This window comes from Chanodichthys erythropterus, chromosome 20 (assembly GCF_024489055.1).
Source record: "Chanodichthys erythropterus isolate Z2021 chromosome 20, ASM2448905v1, whole genome shotgun sequence".
NCBI lineage: Eukaryota > Metazoa > Chordata > Actinopteri > Cypriniformes > Xenocyprididae > Chanodichthys > Chanodichthys erythropterus.
This window is the reverse complement of record NC_090240.1, coordinates 25706250-25726704: the sequence shown is the minus strand read 5'-3', so window position 1 is coordinate 25726704 and position 20455 is coordinate 25706250. Positions and strand designations below refer to the sequence as shown.

At 34.6% G+C, this 20455-nt stretch overlaps 2 protein-coding genes and 2 pseudogenes across 2 annotated transcripts; 2 read left to right on the top strand and 2 right to left on the bottom strand.

Moving 5' to 3' along the window:
- Nucleotides 1–2102: 2102 nt before the first annotated feature.
- On the bottom strand, nucleotides 2103–2860 carry LOC137008792 (transcription factor HES-5-like; annotated as a pseudogene).
- Nucleotides 2861–4567: 1707 nt separating this feature from the next.
- Nucleotides 4568–5132, top strand: LOC137008791 (transcription factor HES-5-like). The gene is made up of 2 exons (XM_067370508.1): nucleotides 4568–4627; nucleotides 4731–5132. The coding sequence occupies exons 1-2, from the start codon at nucleotides 4568–4570 to the stop codon at nucleotides 5130–5132; spliced, it is 462 nt and encodes a 153-aa protein (XP_067226609.1).
- Nucleotides 5133–8337: 3205 nt separating this feature from the next.
- On the top strand, nucleotides 8338–9095 carry LOC137008790 (transcription factor HES-5-like; annotated as a pseudogene).
- A 3338-nt stretch (nucleotides 9096–12433) lies between these two features.
- Nucleotides 12434–13000, bottom strand: LOC137009434 (transcription factor HES-5-like). The gene is made up of 2 exons (XM_067371676.1): nucleotides 12941–13000; nucleotides 12434–12835 (listed from the first exon to the last, which is right to left on the bottom strand). Exons 1-2 carry the CDS (start codon nucleotides 12998–13000, stop codon nucleotides 12434–12436), a joined length of 462 nt encoding a protein of 153 aa, XP_067227777.1.
- Nucleotides 13001–20455: the final 7455 nt, after the last annotated feature.

Below are 20455 nucleotides of genomic sequence, written 5' to 3'. Positions count from 1 at the left end.
GTATTTTATTGTTTAGGACGCATTTATTTTTTCAAGTGACAAATGTTATATATATATATATATATATATATATATATATTATATATTGGTTTTTAGTATTTTTAGTTTTAGTGAACAATAATAACCCTTGTGATGCCTCTATTTGTATTGTAATGCTTATGCTATATATATATATATATATATATATATATATATATATATAGTGTGTGTGTGTGTGTGTGTGTCTGCATGCATGTATAGTATTGAAATACTGAGTTTGTGTTTGAGGACATTCCCACTATCCTGGGTGCTCTAATCTGATGAGTGCAAACAATTAACCAATTGTTAATGTTAATTGCTTCTTTGTTGTAAACCAAACAATCAGTCTTTTAGTGTCACAAACAAACTTGGGAAATCAAACTTGTGGTTGAGCAATAGCGAGGAGAATGGCCTTACTATACACAGCACCTTGTGATATTTTTAGCACTTTTTAATTTTTAAAAAGTAAATTTTCTGAAGTATTCTCTACTATAGCAGTTATGAAGCGTGTTTTATGTTTAAGTTGAATTAGAAGTGATTTTATTCCTGAGATTCCTCTGTTCTAAACCACCTGTAGCAGCAGAAGGCACTGGTCTTTCACTGAGGTTCCCATGAGTGTGAGAGGCCTGTCTTCCTTTCCCACAGTCTGTTCATTGACTGCCCACAGCAAGGGGACAAAAGAAGTGTGTCTTGTTACACATAACATTAGTTACGGTGTTTGAACTCTTTATTAGAGGGGGGACCTAAGACGTAGAAAGACCATCTGGACTTTAGACACTTTTAGGACTTTCCCAGGACTCAGAATTTTCAGATGAGTTCAAACTTAGAAATTCTTTAGTTTTTCAGTTTAGTTAAATTCATAAATAATGTAAGAATACTAGAACACATACAAACTAATTGAAATATTTGACTTTAGCTTGGCGGGTAGGACAGTGTGTCATTCACATGTTATCCAATCACTCTCGTCATTTAAATGAAATTAAAATTAAATTATCTTTAACTGTTTTTACTCCCCTTGTTCAGTGAGAAGCATCTGCAAAGTGTAATGTTTCTTAAAAAATGATTGAGTTATCTGTCCAGTTTGCTTTTTAAATTTACTTCCAATTGAATTTGTGAATCTCTGCAGAATGGGTGCAGCTGTGCAGATCCACCCCTTTCAGGCTAATTTTGGGTTCAATATCACATTCTAGTGACAGGGATACCACCTATCTTATTGATTTTAAGGTATCTTGTTAGGATATAATAGTTGCTTGAGTGAATAACAAAGCAAATGCTTGCTTGCAATTACATAATTATCAAATATGTAATTGAAACCAACTAATGTATTTAAAAGTGGAATGCATTAAAAATAGTTTGAACTTGGGAATTAGATTTTTTTGGTTACTCTTTATTTTAAGTACCCTTGTTATAGTGTAATTATACAAATAAGTACTAAATAATATTAAATATATTACTCGGTATGTAATATGTACTTACTATATATTTAGAGTTAGGGTTAGTTGCTTGCAATTGTCCATAATTTACTGTAATTACTAGTAAATACATTAAAGGTGTGTAACAGGCGCATGAAATACCTACCAATTTTTTTTTTAATGAACACATTGCCACAGAAAATGTGATGTAAAATAGATTTTTATTGTTTTTCTAAAACATTTGTAGATTATGTCCAGCATTTTTATGCTTGATTCTTTTGTTTAAAACACAGTCAATTACCTAAATAATCTTTATAAAAGAATTTGTCAGTCATAGTTGATCATATCAAATCTACAACACCAACAATACAATGTTCAAAAAAAAGAACAAGAAGTTAATATCAATCATAAGATTGATTGGATCTATTCAGAAACATGGAATATTCATAGAATACAAATATTGCACCTCAGTGTGAGATAAATAGTTGCTAAAATAGCAGATTCAATTAGCTTGAAGCATGATTTGCCAATGGCAAAATACAGTTAATTCCAAACATAGGAATACAAGCAATTATCCTCTCATGAAAGAGGTAGACCTAGAATAACATGTTCTCTTATAACAGAGTTAATTGTGGTTCACATTGTTGTCTTTTAAAAACATAAGTACAGCTTCTACCAGGGTCTCCAGAGCGCCAAAGGTTCCTCTTTGCTCTTTGCGTCTGGTGAATGGAGCGGATGAGGCGGCAGCACACGTGTGTTGTTCTCTGTGGACGGCTGCATGTGCAGGAAGTGCTCCAGCAGTCTTCTGTGGGACTGAGTCTGCACCGGACACCGAGACAGGAAGTTGACGGCCTCCTGCACACATCTGGAGCGTCCGTCACGATCTGCAGTAGAGCAGGCCGAGGGATTCTGGGAGCGTCTCAAGAAATCGAGCGTCATCTCCAGGATATCCGCTTTCTCCTGTCTGGAGTCGGGCTGTTGCTTTAGGAACTCTTGACCCAGAAGAGACTTGAGCTTCTCAATGCTGCTGTTGATCCGTTCCCTGCGGATCTTCTCCACTATTGGCTTTCTCAGCTGAGGAGACATTAAGAACATGCATTTAGAAACACAATCATATAGTTGATATTTCATAAGAATACATGATTTAGTAGAGTCAGGTGTGAAATGTCGAATGTTTACCTTGTTTGTGAGTGGAAGTTGTTCTCTGCTGATGATCGATCCAGTGATTGTAGGTGCCATGGCTGTGTGTCTTGTGTTCAGTTCTCCGTTAGGATCAGATCTGAGCTGTGCTGAACTCTTGCTCCTCGCTCCTCTATTTATACTCCCGAATCTCCATATGAATGTGTGAGTCTGGAGTTTGCTGGAGGTTCTCACAGTCTACAGCCAATGGGAGCGTTTGAAAGACTCAAAGGAGCAGAGGGCCGCCACATGCTCAGTGAGGCATTTATTGCACAGGAAACAATGGGCTTCTCTGACAGGCAGGTGGAGAGGGATGTATTACAGGGAGGAAGTTTGTGAGAAAGTGGAAACCCCTTTTGAAGTCACACTGATGTTAAGAAACCTGTAAAAGAGCATGTGCCCTTCTTAATAAACAGACCACTAGTGAAAATGCTTCTTTTTATTTAAAGCAGATTTTTATTAATTCCAAATTAGATCTTTTTTCTGTTATTTGATTGAGAAATGTCATCAAGCAATTTGTTTATTTGATTAGTGACCTATTAATAGTGCAGAATCAATATTTTTTTATTCATTTTATTTAACTCTTCTGATTAATGTTTTATTAATTTTTGTAAAAGTATGTTTTAAAAAAAAATGCTCAAATGTTTTGTTTATTTGCAAGTATAATTAAAAAATATCCAAGAGACGCCATTGCCATAATTCTGTAAAACCTGACAAGTCAAGTTCAAGAATTCAAAATATTGAATGTTTAATCAACCATATTAAAATTTTCTAACATGACAGTTAAAGGGATAGTTCACCCAAAAATGAAAATTCTGTCATAATTTTCTCCCCCTCAAGTTGTTTTAAACCTGTATGAATTTCTTTGTGCTGCTGTACACAAAGGAAGATATTTGGAAGAATGTTTGTAACCAAGCAGATCTCACCCCCCATTGACTACCATAGTATTTTATTTCCTACTATGGCAGTCAGTGGGGGTGAAATCTGCTTGGTTACAAAAAATTTTCTAAATAACAGAATTTTCATTTTTGGGTGAACTGTCCCTTTATCGGCCTTTAAAAAATTCCTTCAGATTTCCTGAAAAAAAGGTCAGCAATTTGATAGTAAAGTGCCACAGGTTGGCAGTTCGGATGTCCTCTATCACAATGAAGTCTTGAGGGTGATGTAGTGCAGGACTGGGACTGCACTTTCCACAACTTTCCCACAGTCTGTCCATTCATCAGAGATGAATAGAAGTGTGCCTTACTGCAGGCAATTAGGCATGCCGTCAAGGGACTCTTTAGAAACCTCACAGGGGTGTTTATGACACTGTCCCTAATTGAGATGGGCATTTGTTTTGCTTGTTTGTCCCACTAAAGAATAAAGTGTAAAACTATAATTTTCCAAAATATTTTTGCCAAAGTATAATTAATGAAAAGACTATTTTATTGATGATTAATAGTTGATTATTTATTGGTTGGGGGATGAATTTCTAAATGTCTTTCATATCCTGTATATTGGACATTTTTAATCCCTGTTAAGAGTTATATTTAATAATTCTCTAAATTATTAAAAAAAAAAAAAAAAAAAAAAAAAAAAAAAAGGGAAAAGAGTATTCCTAGAGTGTAAGATTGTTTTGAGCTCATTATTTTCAATGAAGGTCTTTTATAAAAACAGCACGTGCTTTTGTGAGCAATTAATCCTAATGGTGAGCATCAGGGCTGCACTTTCTCACACACTGTCCCACCCCTCCACCTGCTCCCCAGAGATGTGCTCATTGTGTTGGAGCAATAAGGGCTTCAGCCGCCATGTGTCAGCCTGAACGCTCCCATTGGCTGCAGACTGTGAGAACCTCCAGCAAACTCCAGACTCACACATTCATATGGAGATTCGGGAGTATAAATAGAGGAGCGAGGAGCAAGAGTTCAGCACAGCTCAGATCTGATCCTAACGGAGAACTGAACACAAGACACACAGCCATGGCACCTACAATCACTGGATCGATCATCAGCAGAGAACAACTTCCACTCACAAACAAGGTAAACATTCGACATTTCACACCTGACTCTACTAAATCATATCCTTATGAAACATCAACTATATGATTGTGTTTCTAAACGCATGTTCTTAATGTCTCCTCAGCTGAGAAAGCCAATAGTGGAGAAGATCCGCAGGGAACGGATCAACAGCAGCATCGAGAAGCTCAAGTCTCTTCTGGGTCAAGAGTTCCTAAAGCAACAGCCCGACTCCAGACAGGAGAAAGCTGATATCCTGGAGATGACGCTCGATTTCTTGAGACGCTCCCAGAATCCCGCGGCCTGCTCTACTGCAGATCGTGACGGACGCTCCAGATGTGTGCAGGAGGCCGTCAACTTCCTGTCTCGGTGTCCGGTGCAGACTCAGTCCCACAGAAGACTGCTGGAGCACTTCCTGCACATGCAGCCGTCCACAGAGAACAACACACGTGTGCTGCCGCCTCATCCGCTCCATTCACCAGACGCAAAGAGCAAAGAGGAACCTCTGGCGCTCTGGAGACCCTGGTAGAGCCACCAGCACCATATGATTTATCAGACAGAATTCATAATGCCAGTCTGAGATTGGCATGGACTGTAATTCTAACGTAGGAATTGATTTCCGCCTCTGCAGCTTCTGCAGGATCTTTAATCTGCTTTCAGAGAAAGTTGCTGTTTTATTGAAACTGTGTGACTAGAAATATTTGATCAGAATGTACAGAATCATTTGCTGTGTAAAATGATTATTACATTCGTGAAAAATAAGATTCAAAGTATTTGGTCAGAGAAATGTTAAAGTCTGATTGAGACGTTTGAACTCTTGGAGGTCTTTCACCCATATTGGGTTTATTCTCTCTGCATCTAAAGGATGATGACACTGCTTTCATTTACTGAAAGCTTTTGATTTATATTTCTATTGTTTGAAATATATCTTTTCTTGTTATATGAGAAATATTTCTTCATTTGAAAGATTTTATTGTGTGTTGTAAGCACAAATGAGTGTTTTAATGTTTGCATGTGTTTACATGAATGAGACATTTCCCTGTAAAGGGCAGGTGAATATTGTCACTGTTAGTGATTTGACTTCTATTCTTTATGAAGTCAAGTTCTTACCTTCTCTGAAGGTATCTTGCATGGCACTTTGCTTACTAATTGAATTTTAAATGTCTGTGACATTGTTCATTTCTTCCTAGTTCAAGGGAAGTACAAACATATGAGTTCTTTAGAATTGTGAAGAGATGCATTTACATAATGTTACTGCTTTATTATTGTCCTTCAAAGCTGAATCAGATGTTCATTGTCAGATTTGTTTACACATGAAGAACAGCAATCGTATTGCTTATGACAAATAAATTGTACAATCAAGATTCTTGTTCAGTGTTCTCTTTTATTTAACTCTATACATCACACATATTTTTAATAGAGTGAAGTATCTATGAAGAGTCTCTTCAAAAACTCAAAATAATGCATTATTTTATATTTTGTAATTTGTATCAAATTCTCCAAAAGCTTATTAATCAGTATTTCATTAGACTAAAGCAAGGTTTGACCTGAAATCAGCATTTTGGACATGGAAGATGATGTGTTATGTCAAAATACTACCATAATCTGAGATATATTCATGTGATGTTGGTATTTTTACATTTCAAGAGTTGAGTCTAATTGGCAAACTTGATTTAACTTTCTAGCCCTCACAAAATATGCATATTTACAATAACTACTTGGGGAGATTTTCCTCACATTTTTTCCCATGCAGGTACAGCTCATATAGTCTTACACAAAACTTTGTTTTTGTGTGATTAATGATAACCCAAAATCCATCACATATCAAAGTACAGTGATGAGACAATAGAGGAGTGTCTCTGTGACTGATGGGCTGAAGCTGCACTGAGACTTCATTCCCTGGAGTTTTCCCACACTCTACCCATTCATAGACTCAACAAAAGTATTTCATTAAGAACAATTCAGCACATGGCCATAAGAACTTCAACAAAGACCCCCTCGGGTGAGATTCTACTGAATCTTTAGCATTCGTCATAATTAAGATGTATTTAGAGTATTTGGAGATTACTCTTTAACAGTTCAAGGCATTGTTATATACATATAAAGACTGAACTAGATAATGTTTTGTAACATTAAAACTGCCATTTCAAATTATGGTTATCCAATGTAAATTTCAGGGTTAAGAGTAATGAGAAACATTTTGCAGTTCTTGTTATTGGCCCCATAAAAAGCAGAACACTACAAAATCCTAATTTTTACTTTCAAAAATTTGGGGTCTGTAAGATTTTTTTTTTTTTTTTATGTTTTTGAAAGAAGTCTCTTATGCTCGCTGCATTTTAAATAAAAAATATAGTATAAAAAATTATATTGTGAAACATTATTGCAATTTAAATGAACTTTTCTATTTAAATACATTTTAAAGTGTAATTTATTCCTGTGATCAAAGCTGAATTTTCAGCATCATTACTCCAGTCTTCAGTTTTACATGATCCTTCAGAAATCATTCTAATATGCTGATTTGAGGCTCAAGAAACATTTCCTATTATTATCAATGTTGAAAAGAGTTGTGCTGCTTGACATTTTTTGTGGAAAATGTTTTTTTTTTTCCCCAATTTCTTTGATGAACTGAAAGTTCGAAAGAACAGTTTTTTTTTAAATAAATGTTTTATAACATTATAAATGTCTTTACTCTCACTTTTGACCAATTTATTGCATCCTTGCTGAATAAGTACGGAAGAGGATTAGGGCCAAGCAATAATAAAAAAATAAAACCATCTCGAGATTAAAGTTGTTAAATTGCAAGAAAAAACTCGCTAAATTTCAAGAAAAAAGTCAAGATAAAATGTTGAGAATAAAGTCATTAAATTACAAGAAAAAAATCGTAATTTTACGAATTTGTTCTCGTAATTCAACGACTTTTTCTCATCATTTAATGAGTTTATTCTCAACATTTTATCTCGACTTTTTTCTCGAAATTTAACAACATTTTTCTCATAATTTAACGAATTTGTTCTCGTAATTTAACGACTTTTTTTCTCGTAATTTAAAGACTTAATTCTCAACATTTTATCTCAACTTTTTTCTCGTAATTTAATGACTTTATTTTCAACATTTTATCCCGACATTTTTCTCGAAATTTAACAAGTTTTTTCTCGTAATTTAATGAGTTTATTCTCAACATTTTATTTAGACTTTTTTTTAAACTTTAATCTCGAGATGGTTTTATTTTTTTATTATTGCTTGGCCCTAATCCTCTTCCGTAAATAAGAGTATTAATTCTTAAAAAAAAAAATAATAATAATAATTCTTACTAACCACAAACTTTTGAATGGTAATTCTAATGGTAATGTACCCTCAAAGCCCCATCAGTAAGGCTCAAGTATATATATATATATATATATGTATATATATATATATATATTTATTTATTTTTTATTTATTTTTTTTTCAAATACCCCCAGGAACCTGCTTAAATGCCCCCGGGTATCGACACACGCCAGGTTTATAAGAATCTCTGGTTTATTGAAAAGGGACATCTGAATTACACTAGAAAGATACTCATGGCACAATGGCACGTGCTTTGTCAATAAATGACCCCAGTGTCAGACAACAAACAAAGCTTTAAACGAGGGGTCTCCACTTTCTCACACACTCTTCATCCTCAACACCCACCCCTCCACCTGCTCCCCTGAGACGTGATCATTGTTTCCTGAGCAATAAGCATGTCATTTAGCATGTGGCGGCCCTCTGCTCCATTGAGTCTTTCGAACGCTCCCATTGGCTGCAGACTGTGAGAACCTCCAGCAAACTCCAGACTCACACATTCATATGGAGATTCGGGAGTATAAATAGAGGAGCGAGGAGCAAGAGTTCAGCACAGCTCAGATCTGATCCTAACGGAGAACTGAACACAAGACACACAGCCATGGCACCTACAATCACTGGATCGATCATCAGCAGAGAACAACTTCCACTCACAAACAAGGTAAACATTCGACATTTCACACCTGACTCTACTAAATCATGTATTCTTATGAAACGTCAACTATATGATTGTGTTTCTAAACGCATGTTCTTAATGTCTCCTCAGCTGAGAAAGCCAATAGTGGAGAAGATCCGCAGGGAACGGATCAACAGCAGCATTGAGAAGCTCAAGTCTCTTCTGGGTCAAGAGTTCCTAAAGCAACAGCCCGACTCCAGACAGGAGAAAGCTGATATCCTGGAGATGACGCTCGATTTCTTGAGACGCTCCCAGAATCCCTCGGCCTGCTCTACTGCAGATCGTGACGGACGCTCCAGATGTGTGCAGGAGGCCGTCAACTTCCTGTCTCGGTGTCCGGTGCAGACTCAGTCCCACAGAAGACTGCTGGAGCACTTCCTGCACATGCAGCCGTCCACAGAGAACAACACACGTGTGCTGCCGCCTCATCCGCTCCATTCACCAGACGCAAAGAGCAAAGAGGAACCTCTGGCGCTCTGGAGACCCTGGTAGAGCCACCAGCACCATATGATTTATCAGACAGAATTCATAATGCCAGTCTGAGATTGGCATGGACTGTAATTCTAACGTAGGAATTGATTTCCGCCTCTGCAGCTTCTGCAGGATCTTTAATCTGCTTTCAGAGAAAGTTGCTGTTTTATTGAAACTGTGTGACTAGAAATATTTGATCAGAATGTACAGAATCATTTGCTGTGTAAAATGATTATTACATTCGTGAAAAATAAGATTCAAAGTATTTGGTCAGAGAAATGTTAAAGTCTGATTCAGACGTTTCTTTCACCCATATTGGGTTTATTCTCTTTATTCTGCTTTCATTTACTGAAAGCTTTTGATTTATATTTCTATTGTTTGAAATACATCTAATGCTTTTCTTGTTATATGAGAAATATTTCTTCATTTGAAAGATTTTATTGTGTGTTGTAAGCACAAATGAGTGTTTTAATGTTTGCATGTGTTTACATGAATGAGACATTTCCCTGTAAAGGGCAGGTGAATATTGTCACTGTTAGTGATTTGACTTCTATTCTTTATGAAGTCAAGTTCTTACCTTCTCTGAAGGTGTTTTCTGTGCATTACTTCATATTGAAGTACAAATTGAAAATAAATTTTAAGAATAAATCTGTACAATGTTTTTAAATGTTTTCTTCATCAATCAAATTAACTAAATAAATCATAGCACATTTGCACACTATGAAGATGTTGCAATTCCTGTTTCATCAGTCTGCACGTCATGGTTCTTCAGTTGCCATCTATAATAATTATTACATTAAACTTAAAATATAATTTGAATACTTTTATTGAGTTCTTCATCGGTCAAGTTCTTAAGTCAAGTGAAATCACAGCATTCAATAAGTTTGAATATGTTTGATTTGCCCTGTCCTTTTTATATCTGAATATATATATATATTCAGATATAAAGGTAAAGTCTCAGTTGTGGGTTATGAGAGTGGAACCCTTCGGGTTACAAGTCCGAATCTCTATCCATATAGGCCACAACTGCCCCAACAAGTAATATATACAGTCAAACTGATTCAGACACCTTGAACATTTCATTCATTAATACAGTTTATTCACTATAGTTAAAAAAATGTTAATAAAATATGACAAGATCTCAGAGTTAAACTGTGTCAGAAAAGATTTACCTTAATTATGTGAGATAACACTTCAGCAAAACATGGTCAGGTCAAAGTGGTTCCAAAGTTTTATCAATTTTACCGGTAATCCACTGTATGAAGAATTTTTGGGTATAATATGTCACAGTTTACTTTATTTTGCTATCCTCACTTACATAATTGAACTATAGTGTCCTGCACCCACTTATAAAAATATACAAAATTATATCTAGTGTCTGAATAATTTTTGGTTTGACTGTATATATATGTGTGTGTGTGTTTAACAAAAATTCTTATTTTTCATTGAATGCCTACAGTTTACTAAAAGGTTGATATAACTTTGATTTTTTTTTCCCAAAGTTGTAAATAAAACAAAAAATACAAGTAAATGCCATTTCAGTATTTCTATGCAAAAAATCATGTTTAATTAAATGCATTACTTGTCATTTTAATTATTTATGAAATTTACTAGCGATTTCTGAAAATATTTTCAAAGTAACTCCAACACCAATTTTTTAATTTTTTTATTTTTTTTTAGTTAAGTTTGACTTGAATGAATTGCAAACTTACGGAAGCGGATTAGGGCCAAGCAATAATAAAAAAATAAAACCATCTCGAGATTAAAGTTGTTAAATTTCAAGAAAAAAGTCAGGATAAAATGTTGAGAATAAACTTGTTAAATTGCGAGAAAAAAATCATTACATTTCGAGAAAAAAGCCTAAAGAAAATGTTGCAAATAAACTCGTTAAATTACGAGAAAAAAGTTGTTAAATTTCGAGAAAAAAGTTGAGATAAAATGTTGAGAATAAACTCCTTAAATTGCGAGAAAAAACTCGCTAAATTTCGAGAAAAAAATTGAGATAAATTTTGAGAATAAACTCGTTAAATTACAAGAAAAAAGTCAAGATAAAATGTTGAGAATAAAGTCATTAAATTACGAAATTGTTCTCATAATTTAACGATTTTTTTCTCGTAATTTAATTACTTTATTCTCATAATTTAATGACTTTATTCTCAACATTTTATCTCGACTTTTTTCTCAAAATTGAACAACATTTTTCTCATAATATAACGAATTTGTTCTCGTAATTTAACAACTTTGTAATTTTAATGACTTTATTCTCAACATTTTATCTCGACTTTTTTCTTGAAATTTAACGAGTTTTTTCTCGTAATTTAATGAGTTTTTTTCTCGAAATTTAACAAGTTTTTTTCTCGAAATTTAACAACTTTAATCTCGAGATGGTTTTAATTTTTTATTATTGCTTGGCCCTAATCCTCTTCCATACAAACTAGACCTGAATAGAGACACTGTAAATGTTTTTAATGAATCTGAATTTAAAAAAATACATCATCTATAGTATATTTTATAGGTATGTGAACCACACCATGAAGTACAAACTGACTAAACAGCAATTTGAATAACTGTGCTGTGATTTATATTGTGTTCATTTGATGGATGAGGAATTCAATGACAACAACAGATTATAGGAAAAAAAAAAAATATATATATATATATATATATATATATATATATATATATATATATATATATATATATATATATATATATTCAAATTTATTTTCAATTTGTACTTCAATATGAAGTAATGCACAGAAAACACCTTCAGAGAAGGTAAGAACTTGACTTCATAAAGAATAGAAGTCAAATCACTAACAGTGACAATATTCACCTGCCCTTTACAGGGAAATGTCTCATTCATGTAAACACATGCAAACATTAAAACACTCATTTGTGCTTACAACACACAATAAAATCTTTCAAATGAAGAAATATTTCTCATATAACAAGAAAAGATATATTTCAAACAATAGAAATATAAATCAAAAGCTTTCAGTAAATGAAAGCAGTGTCATCATCCTTTAGATGCAGAGAGAATAAACCCAATATGGGTGAAAGACCTCCAAGAGTTCAAACGTCTCAATCAGACTTTAACATTTCTCTGACCAAATACTTTGAATCTTATTTTTCACGAATGTAATAATCATTTTACACAGCAAATGATTCTGTACATTCTGATCAAATATTTCTAGTCACACAGTTTCAATAAAACAGCAACTTTCTCTGAAAGCAGATTAAAGATCCTGCAGAAGCTGCAGAGGCGGAAATCAATTCCTACGTTAGAATTACAGTCCATGCCAATCTCAGACTGGCATTATGAATTCTGTCTGATAAATCATATGGTGCTGGTGGCTCTACCAGGGTCTCCAGAGCGCCAGAGGTTCCTCTTTGCTCTTTGCGTCTGGTGAATGGAGCGGATGAGGCGGCAGCACACGTGTGTTGTTCTCTGTGGACGGCTGCATGTGCAGGAAGTGCTCCAGCAGTCTTCTGTGGGACTGAGTCTGCACCGGACACCGAGACAGGAAGTTGACGGCCTCCTGCACACATCTGGAGTGTCCGTCACGATCTGCAGTAGAGCAGGCCGCGGGATTCTGGGAGCGTCTCAAGAAATCGAGCGTCATCTCCAGGATATCAGCTTTCTCCTGTCTGGAGTCGGGCTGTTGCTTTAGGAACTCTTGACCCAGAAGAGACTTGAGCTTCTCAATGCTGCTGTTGATCCGTTCCCTGCGGATCTTCTCCACTATTGGCTTTCTCAGCTGAGGAGACATTAAGAACATGCATTTAGAAACACAATCATATAGTTGACGTTTCATAAGAATACATGATTTAGTAGAGTCAGGTGTGAAATGTTGAATGTTTACCTTGTTTGTGAGTGGAAGTTGTTCTCTGCTGATGATCGATCCAGTGATTGTAGGTGCCATGGCTGTGTGTCTTGTGTTCAGTTCTCCGTTAGGATCAGATCTGAGCTGTGCTGAACTCTTGCTCCTCGCTCCTCTATTTATACTCCCGAATCTCCATATGAATGTGTGAGTCTGGAGTTTGCTGGAGGTTCTCACAGTCTGCAGCCAATGGGAGCGTTCAGGCTGACACATGGCGGCTGAAGCCCTTATTGCTCCAACACAATGAGCACATCTCTGGGGAGCAGGTGGAGGGGTGTTTTCAGAGGGATGAAGACTGATTCAGCTAGTGGCCTGTGAATGTGGGAAATTTGTGACCTCGTAAAGTGATCTAAGTGACTGCAAGTTGCTTCAGTTTATTGTGTCCTTCACACAAAGTCTAAAATTGTCCTGTTGTCTCTTGAGAGTTAGACATGAGCCACATGGTTCATACAGTATGTTTTCCAAAATTATACCTTTGTGCCAAATATACATGCAGTATTTAAATTTTTCATTACATATTCTGTAACAACAAATAATCTAAACAATGAAGATAGATAGATGATAGATAGATAGATAGATAGATAGATAGATAGATAGATAGATAGATAGATAGATAGATAGATAGATAGATAGATAGATAGATAGATAGATAGATAGATAGATAGATAGATAGATAGATAGATAGATAGATAGATAGATAGATAGACACACTTCATAAATCTATGAAGTGTGTACAGTTTCTCTCTCACTTCTGAGCAGCACACTTCTGTCTCGGCACACTCTCCTCACACATACTTAAGACATTTACAGCTGTCTGGCCTGCTGTCTGCTGGCCGCCTCTCGGTCACATGCTCCACTCTCAGCAGTGAGAACCTGGGAGCGCTGGTGCAGCGTGGCTTCCCACACTTATTCATTAATGACGCTGATCCGACTGATAAAAGAAAGCGTGGCTCATTACACAATGTCAGAATGACCCTGCCTCCCACTTCCCAGCGCTCACTGTTCTCACAGCACCTCCCAGGCAGCCAGGCTCGCCATCTGGAGGCATCATTCAATTACCAGCCTTAAACAACAGCGTCCCAGCTCTAGGTCGTGTCAGATAACATCATCTGCTCATTCTAACACATTTTTGATAAAATTGTGTCTTAATAAAAATTAATCGCATATGCAATATTTATAATATTGCATGCTTTTAGTAGCATTTATTAACATTTGTGTATGAGCAAAACAACTCATATATTTAATAAATGTTTATAGCCTATAAATAAAATGATGTGTTAAATAATAAATACATAAAAATAGGAATTAATGTTTAATGTGATTATTAATTCAATAAATATGTATATAACAATAATAAATAAATAAATGGATGTTACATTTCTACATATTAATCTCATCACCTGCTGAATCTGGGTTGTTTTAGAGCTTATTTATCATATTTGATAAATATTCATACAAATAAATATGTATATTAATAAATAAAATAGGAATAAATTGATGTTTATTATATACATAAATAAATAAACAAATATGTTAAATGTCTGAACATTAATCTCTGGTGCAACTTTTAAGCTATGTTTTTTCTTGTTTGGAAAAAAAATACATTATTTCATATTTAATAAATATTATTTTGACATTAAATAATAAATAAATGATGTTTAATTTGTATTTTAAAAATAAAACTGTATATAAATAAATTAATAATAGAGTATATATAAATATAAACATTTATGTCTTTTCTATAAACTTTAAGCTGAGTTTTGCTTGTTTTAGATCTAACAAAAAATCTGTCCTTTTATATTTAGTAAATATTTATATTAATAAATAAATGAGGGGGGAAAAGTGTACAATACAATGTCTACAATAAATCAATATTTAGATTAAATAACTATTACCTTTTATGCTGAGTTTTGCTTGTTTTAGATCTATGAGCAAAATAATCCATTGTATTTTTTATAAATATGTATATAAATAAAAAATGTAATGTTTAATATATATGTATATATTAAACACACATTAAACATCTTTTTCTCCTGATAAAGATATGAATAAAGGAGAAAAAAGATGTTTAATGTGTGTTTTATTTGTGTGTGCGTGTATATATATATATATATATATATATATATATATATATATATATATATGTGTGTGTGTATATTTAGATAATTTATGTCTTAACATTAATCTCAGTTTTTGAGGTTCTCTTGTTTTAGAGGTATAAAAAATATAAAAAATCCATCATAAATTAAATATTTATATAAATAAGTATGAATATTAAATAATAAATACAAATGTGGAAACAAATAAATACTTAAGCTGTACAATAAATAAGTTGCCGTTAAATGTCTAAACATTAATCTCTTTGCTATCAACTTTTGTGCTAAGTTTTGCTTTTTGGACAGATGTTTAAGTGCACATTCCCACCACATATTATTGGCTGACAACATGAATGAGGTCAATGCTAATTCACAGGCTCAATGCTGCTCTTTTAGCAATGTCTCAATCCTTGACTGACAGACAAAATAAAACGGGAGCTCCCTCCCACCTGCTCATTTGGTTCTCAGTGCCTTGGCATTATTTATTTAAACAATCCGCCCTTGCACTATTGTCATACAGCAGGTTCCTGATTGGTTAAAATGTGTGAGAACTTACATCTCATTAAATTCAGCCAGGCTGTGTATAAATTCAAGACTGTGGGAAGAGAAAAGTCAATGCATATCACTTCTCGACTGTGAACATTGAGGAACGACCCAGTCCTTCATCATGAGAGATCTGCAGAAAACGTAAGTTAACAGTCATGAGTCATTATTAATAAAAATCTGTTACAGTTGTTTCACGTTTCTAAACTGAATGTAACTCATGTAAATGTTTCCTTGTCTTTTAGGTGCAAAATGATGAGTCTGGAGAGGAAATGCTCAGATGGTGTAGAGCAGATGATGGGTGTTCTGGAGCAGCGGCTGCACAACCCTGTCTCTCCCACTGACCTATGGGAAAAAACAGTCTCTTTCTTCACCCCAAAAAAGACCTTGCTCTTCCACAATGGATACTCCAAGTATTCAAGAGAGACACTTCGCTTATTCCCAGACTCAGCAGAAGATGTGGCTCCTCTGTGTATTCAGCAGTGACAAGAACCGGTGTCCTGGAAGAGATGGAAGTGCATTTGCCAAATCTTGGTCTGAAAGAAGTGCTGAACTGAACTCACCCTGTCTACTTGAAATGGAAGCATTATTCTCCTATCTCATTTTATTTTATTATTTGTTTCCCCCGCAGCATAATGCAGAAAAGTCTTTTGTAAAGACAAATCTGAAATCAAAATGAACGCTGCCCTGAGGGGATTTTTTTATTGGTCCAGAACTGGATCTTATGTTGAGATTTGTTGTAATATCAACACTTGTAATTAATTGCTTTGATGCAATATACAGAGAAAAAATATATAAATTTAGAATTCAACATGAATGTTGAATGATAAATGTGAAACTAAAATTATATTCCTTAATAAAAAAGGAATATCTTGTATGCAAGAGATTATGTTAGTCTTGATTACTACAAGGTTATCAAATTATCAAAGTTTATATTTCTCAATAAATCCATTTCATGTGTATTACTTGCATCCTTTTCAGCTTTTAGACTATTATTCACAACACTTCACAATAAGGATTCATTAACTATACTGTACTTCTACAAATACTTCTAAAGCATTTATTAATCTTAGTTAATATTAATCTCAATGTTTACTACTACATTTTTAAGACCAAGAGTTGTATCTGTTAAAAACGTTAATGCAACTAAGATGAACATGGACATTTTTATTAACTAACATTAACAAAGGTTAAAAATAAATTATACAATTCACACAAATATTATTTTTATCACACAAAATATTTTTGAGGGGCACAATCCACAGGGACAACTTCTTAAGTAAAGGAGTGTGTTTAGTTTTTACTTGCCATATTTAGTTGTATAGTCATATTGTGTGGATTCAGTCTCCCACTATATAGTGTCAAAACTATAGAGCCCTACAGCACACAAGCTGTTCTGTACTGCCATCTAGAGGTACACAAGAGTCACTACAATGACATTCTATTGAGCTTGAAGTTCATTATCAGTCATGGCCATAGCATGTCATGAACTTTGGGGGAGGGGTATAGGCTAATCAATTTAAAATTTTTGCAAATAATATTTTATTTTAAATAAAAAACGCAAAAACTTTCTTGTCACATTCAGTTATGAATTACATTAATCGTACAAATAATAGTAGGCCTAGGCAGATTTTTCGATACAAATTGGTGGATATTACTGTCCATTTCTAACAGTTGTCAAATATTGTTTAGCCTACTACATCTTACCACACACTCTATCACTGTTAAAACACATTGGACTTGGAATTTGCACTAGTCTTCTGTGAAAAGTAAGCCCTGCCTTCTTTGATTTGATTGGCCATCTTGATAATTTTGACATTGACGAGCTGTTAGACCGGTGTCATGACAAATCAGGTCCTCCATCGAAATCGGGTCTCCCCAAACTATCAGATAATGATTATCCTAAACTGCCACAAGAATGATATTAATTTAAAATACTCATATAGGCCTAGCTTACTATAGTGTGTAAAAACAAAAACAAATTAATGCATAATAATAATAATAAAAAAAAAAAACAATAGAACGTAGGCCTAATTTTTTACACTTGATTAATAAATAATAATAATAATACAGACTATTAAGTGAATAATTGTAGCCTACTTAATTAACACATAATTACATTAAAGTTGATTGTGAATACATGTAGGGTAAGTGCAAATGCGGGTATAAACTAAGTTATGATGACATAAATAGACATAACTGGTATGGGGTCCTGACCCAATTTCGGGGGGACCCAATTTGTCAATTCATCGGTTAGGCAAACCAGCCTGATATGTAACTTTTTAAAAAAAATTCTGATCCTAACAACAAACAGAGCGGTGCATAATGGAGAGCAGCATCAACAATATCAAATATTGGTGGAGGGTGACAATCTGGCCATTTCTAATTATTGGGGCAGGGGCTTGCTCCCCTCCATGTCTGTGATGGTTCTGGCCCCGAGTTAAAATAAATCTCATTCTATCCTAAATCCTTAGGCTACAGTTAGACTGCGTGAAGCTCAACAGATCTCAGTGTTTCAGAGTGTGTCGAGTCTAAATTGGTACATCTCAGCGGTGTGTGATGCACTTACATTAAAAAACAGGAGCAGGAGTGGGGCGGTTGATTTATTGCCTCCTGCTGAGGGGCAGCTCGCATGCGTTCCCCTAGAGATGTGTGCAACTAATTCCACTGCTGTTTCCCTGGACCCCAAAACCTCCAATTCCACATTACTACTGTCATCCACCCATCACTCTCTGGGCTTCTGGCCTGGTTTCTTTATATGATCAAGCCCCTGGGAGATGTACTGGGAATGAACTCCTCCCAGTTTAATCACACTTACAAGAATGCAATGAACAGAACAGCAATGTGTAGTTCAGAAATATCTTTCAGTGCATGGCTGCACAGTGACATTATTTGTCAGTGTCTCACGGTGTCACGTGCAGAACATAAAACGTTTTCAGACGATGCATTTTCAAATCTCACAGATCAGTGATAGGTATAGATGTTATTAGACGTACCATTGTTAATTAATTTCTAAAGTAATTACTATTAATTATTACACTGTTTTCACTAATACTTGGTTGAGACTGAACAATAGCGAAATTGAACGCTCAAATATATTTGCATTATGTCAGATAAATTAAATATATTAACGTTGTTCATCTGAGGTACTTCCACCATGTCTCTCTCTTGTATTACTCCGCGGTCTCGTTCTTTTCAAACAGCCTAATTACAAGTCAAAAAATAGCGCCATCTCGCGACTCAAATTAATTTATATAAATGTTCCTCCTGTCCTGAAGCCAGGATAGTATTCATTTAGGATGTAAACATACAAAGAAATCAAGAATGAGAACATCTTAGAGCTGATGAGAGAACTTAAAATAGGGGAGGACATGTTTGGTAGCTGACAATCCATATAAAAAGTAAACTGGACTGGGTATTAATAATAATATATAGGCTAAATTAATGGTTTAATATGTTCATTTTTGCTATTTTTTTCTGAATTGTCTCTTAGCAGAAGTTTATGTACTAGTACAAATATCTAGCCAAGAAGGTTTTCTTAACGGAAATAGTTTTTGGTTTGTAGAACGTTTTTCTAACGTTATTTTAACGTTCCCATTACATTATTCTAACGTTCCCAGAACGTTAGTTTTTGGTATGTAGAACGACTTCAACCAGATATTCAACCCAGATACATTTGGTTTGTAGAACGTTATTCTAAGGTTATTTTAACGTTCCCAAAACGTTAGTTTTTGGTTCGTAGAACATTATTCTAATGTTGTTTTAACATTCCCAATACGTTATTCTAACGTTCCCAGAACATTAGTTTTTGGTTTGTAGAACGTTATTCTAATGTTATTTTAACGTTCCCAATACGTTATTCTAACGTTCCCAGAACGTTATTTTGAACGTTATTCTAACGTTATTTTAACGTTCCTAGAACGTTTTTAAATAAATACAGATTTTTTTTAGATCTCATCCCTATGGTATGCTTTAAATAGGCTACTGAATTTTCCATGTTTTAGATAGATACATTATTATATCACTTGTTAAATGGTTATTTAAAAAAAAAAAAAATTGCCCCCCCCCCCCCCCCCCCCCCCCCAAATATCTTTTGCACCAGCCGCCACTGGTACTGATATTGATCATATAAAATATTCAACTCAAATAAATATTCCATATCAATGTATTGGATATGGAAGGTTTTATGATAATGACCAGCAGTTGTATATCCCTTAATAATGTAGGATATGTAGGCTACATTTTGAATAAAATCCGATAGCCTAAATGTTAGGCTATATTGATAATTGGGTAGGCCTACATATAATATAAGTACATATAAGCCTAATTATTTTATAATATCGCACATAGTTCTTTAATAACATGAACAGACATGTTATCAATTTTCACTGGGTAAAAATATTAAACATTCGTCAAAACATTTCCCACAACCTACACCATTAAAAACCGTCACACCTAGACCATTGGTTCAGTCAGCATGATAAGATGAGAGTGCTTCTTTTGTTCAGGTATTTATTTAGGTTAGGCGACGCCCGTGACTCGCAATCTTCAGTGAGAGCTCGAGACTGCGCTTCTCACAATCGCGCGCGCGCGCTCTCCTCTACAACTCACACGCGCTCATTGTGGACTGCAACAAGAAATAACGTATCACACACCGAAGAACAGGTGATCACTTTCTTCATTCTTTTCTCTTGAATGTTTTTTTAATGTTCTTTAGTAGTTATTGGGTAGTTTCGTCTACAATTCTGCCGTGTTAAAACTATTAAAGATCAATAGATGTTAATTCGTGGTTGTAGTATAGCCTAGATGCATTCAGTGTTTTATTATGTTAACGATATTACTGCAGCAATTGTTAAAA

Excerpts from the sequence above, each read along its gene's own strand:
- LOC137008791 (XM_067370508.1), top strand. The coding sequence starts at position 4,568 with ATGGCACCTACAATCACTGGATCGATCATCAGCAGAGAACAACTTCCA. Across the intron at positions 4,628-4,730 it reads AACTTCCACTCACAAACAAG|CTGAGAAAGCCAATAGTGGA; the intron begins GTAAACATTCGA and ends ATGTCTCCTCAG.
- LOC137009434 (XM_067371676.1), bottom strand. The coding sequence starts at position 13,000 with ATGGCACCTACAATCACTGGATCGATCATCAGCAGAGAACAACTTCCA. Across the intron at positions 12,836-12,940 it reads AACTTCCACTCACAAACAAG|CTGAGAAAGCCAATAGTGGA; the intron begins GTAAACATTCAA and ends ATGTCTCCTCAG.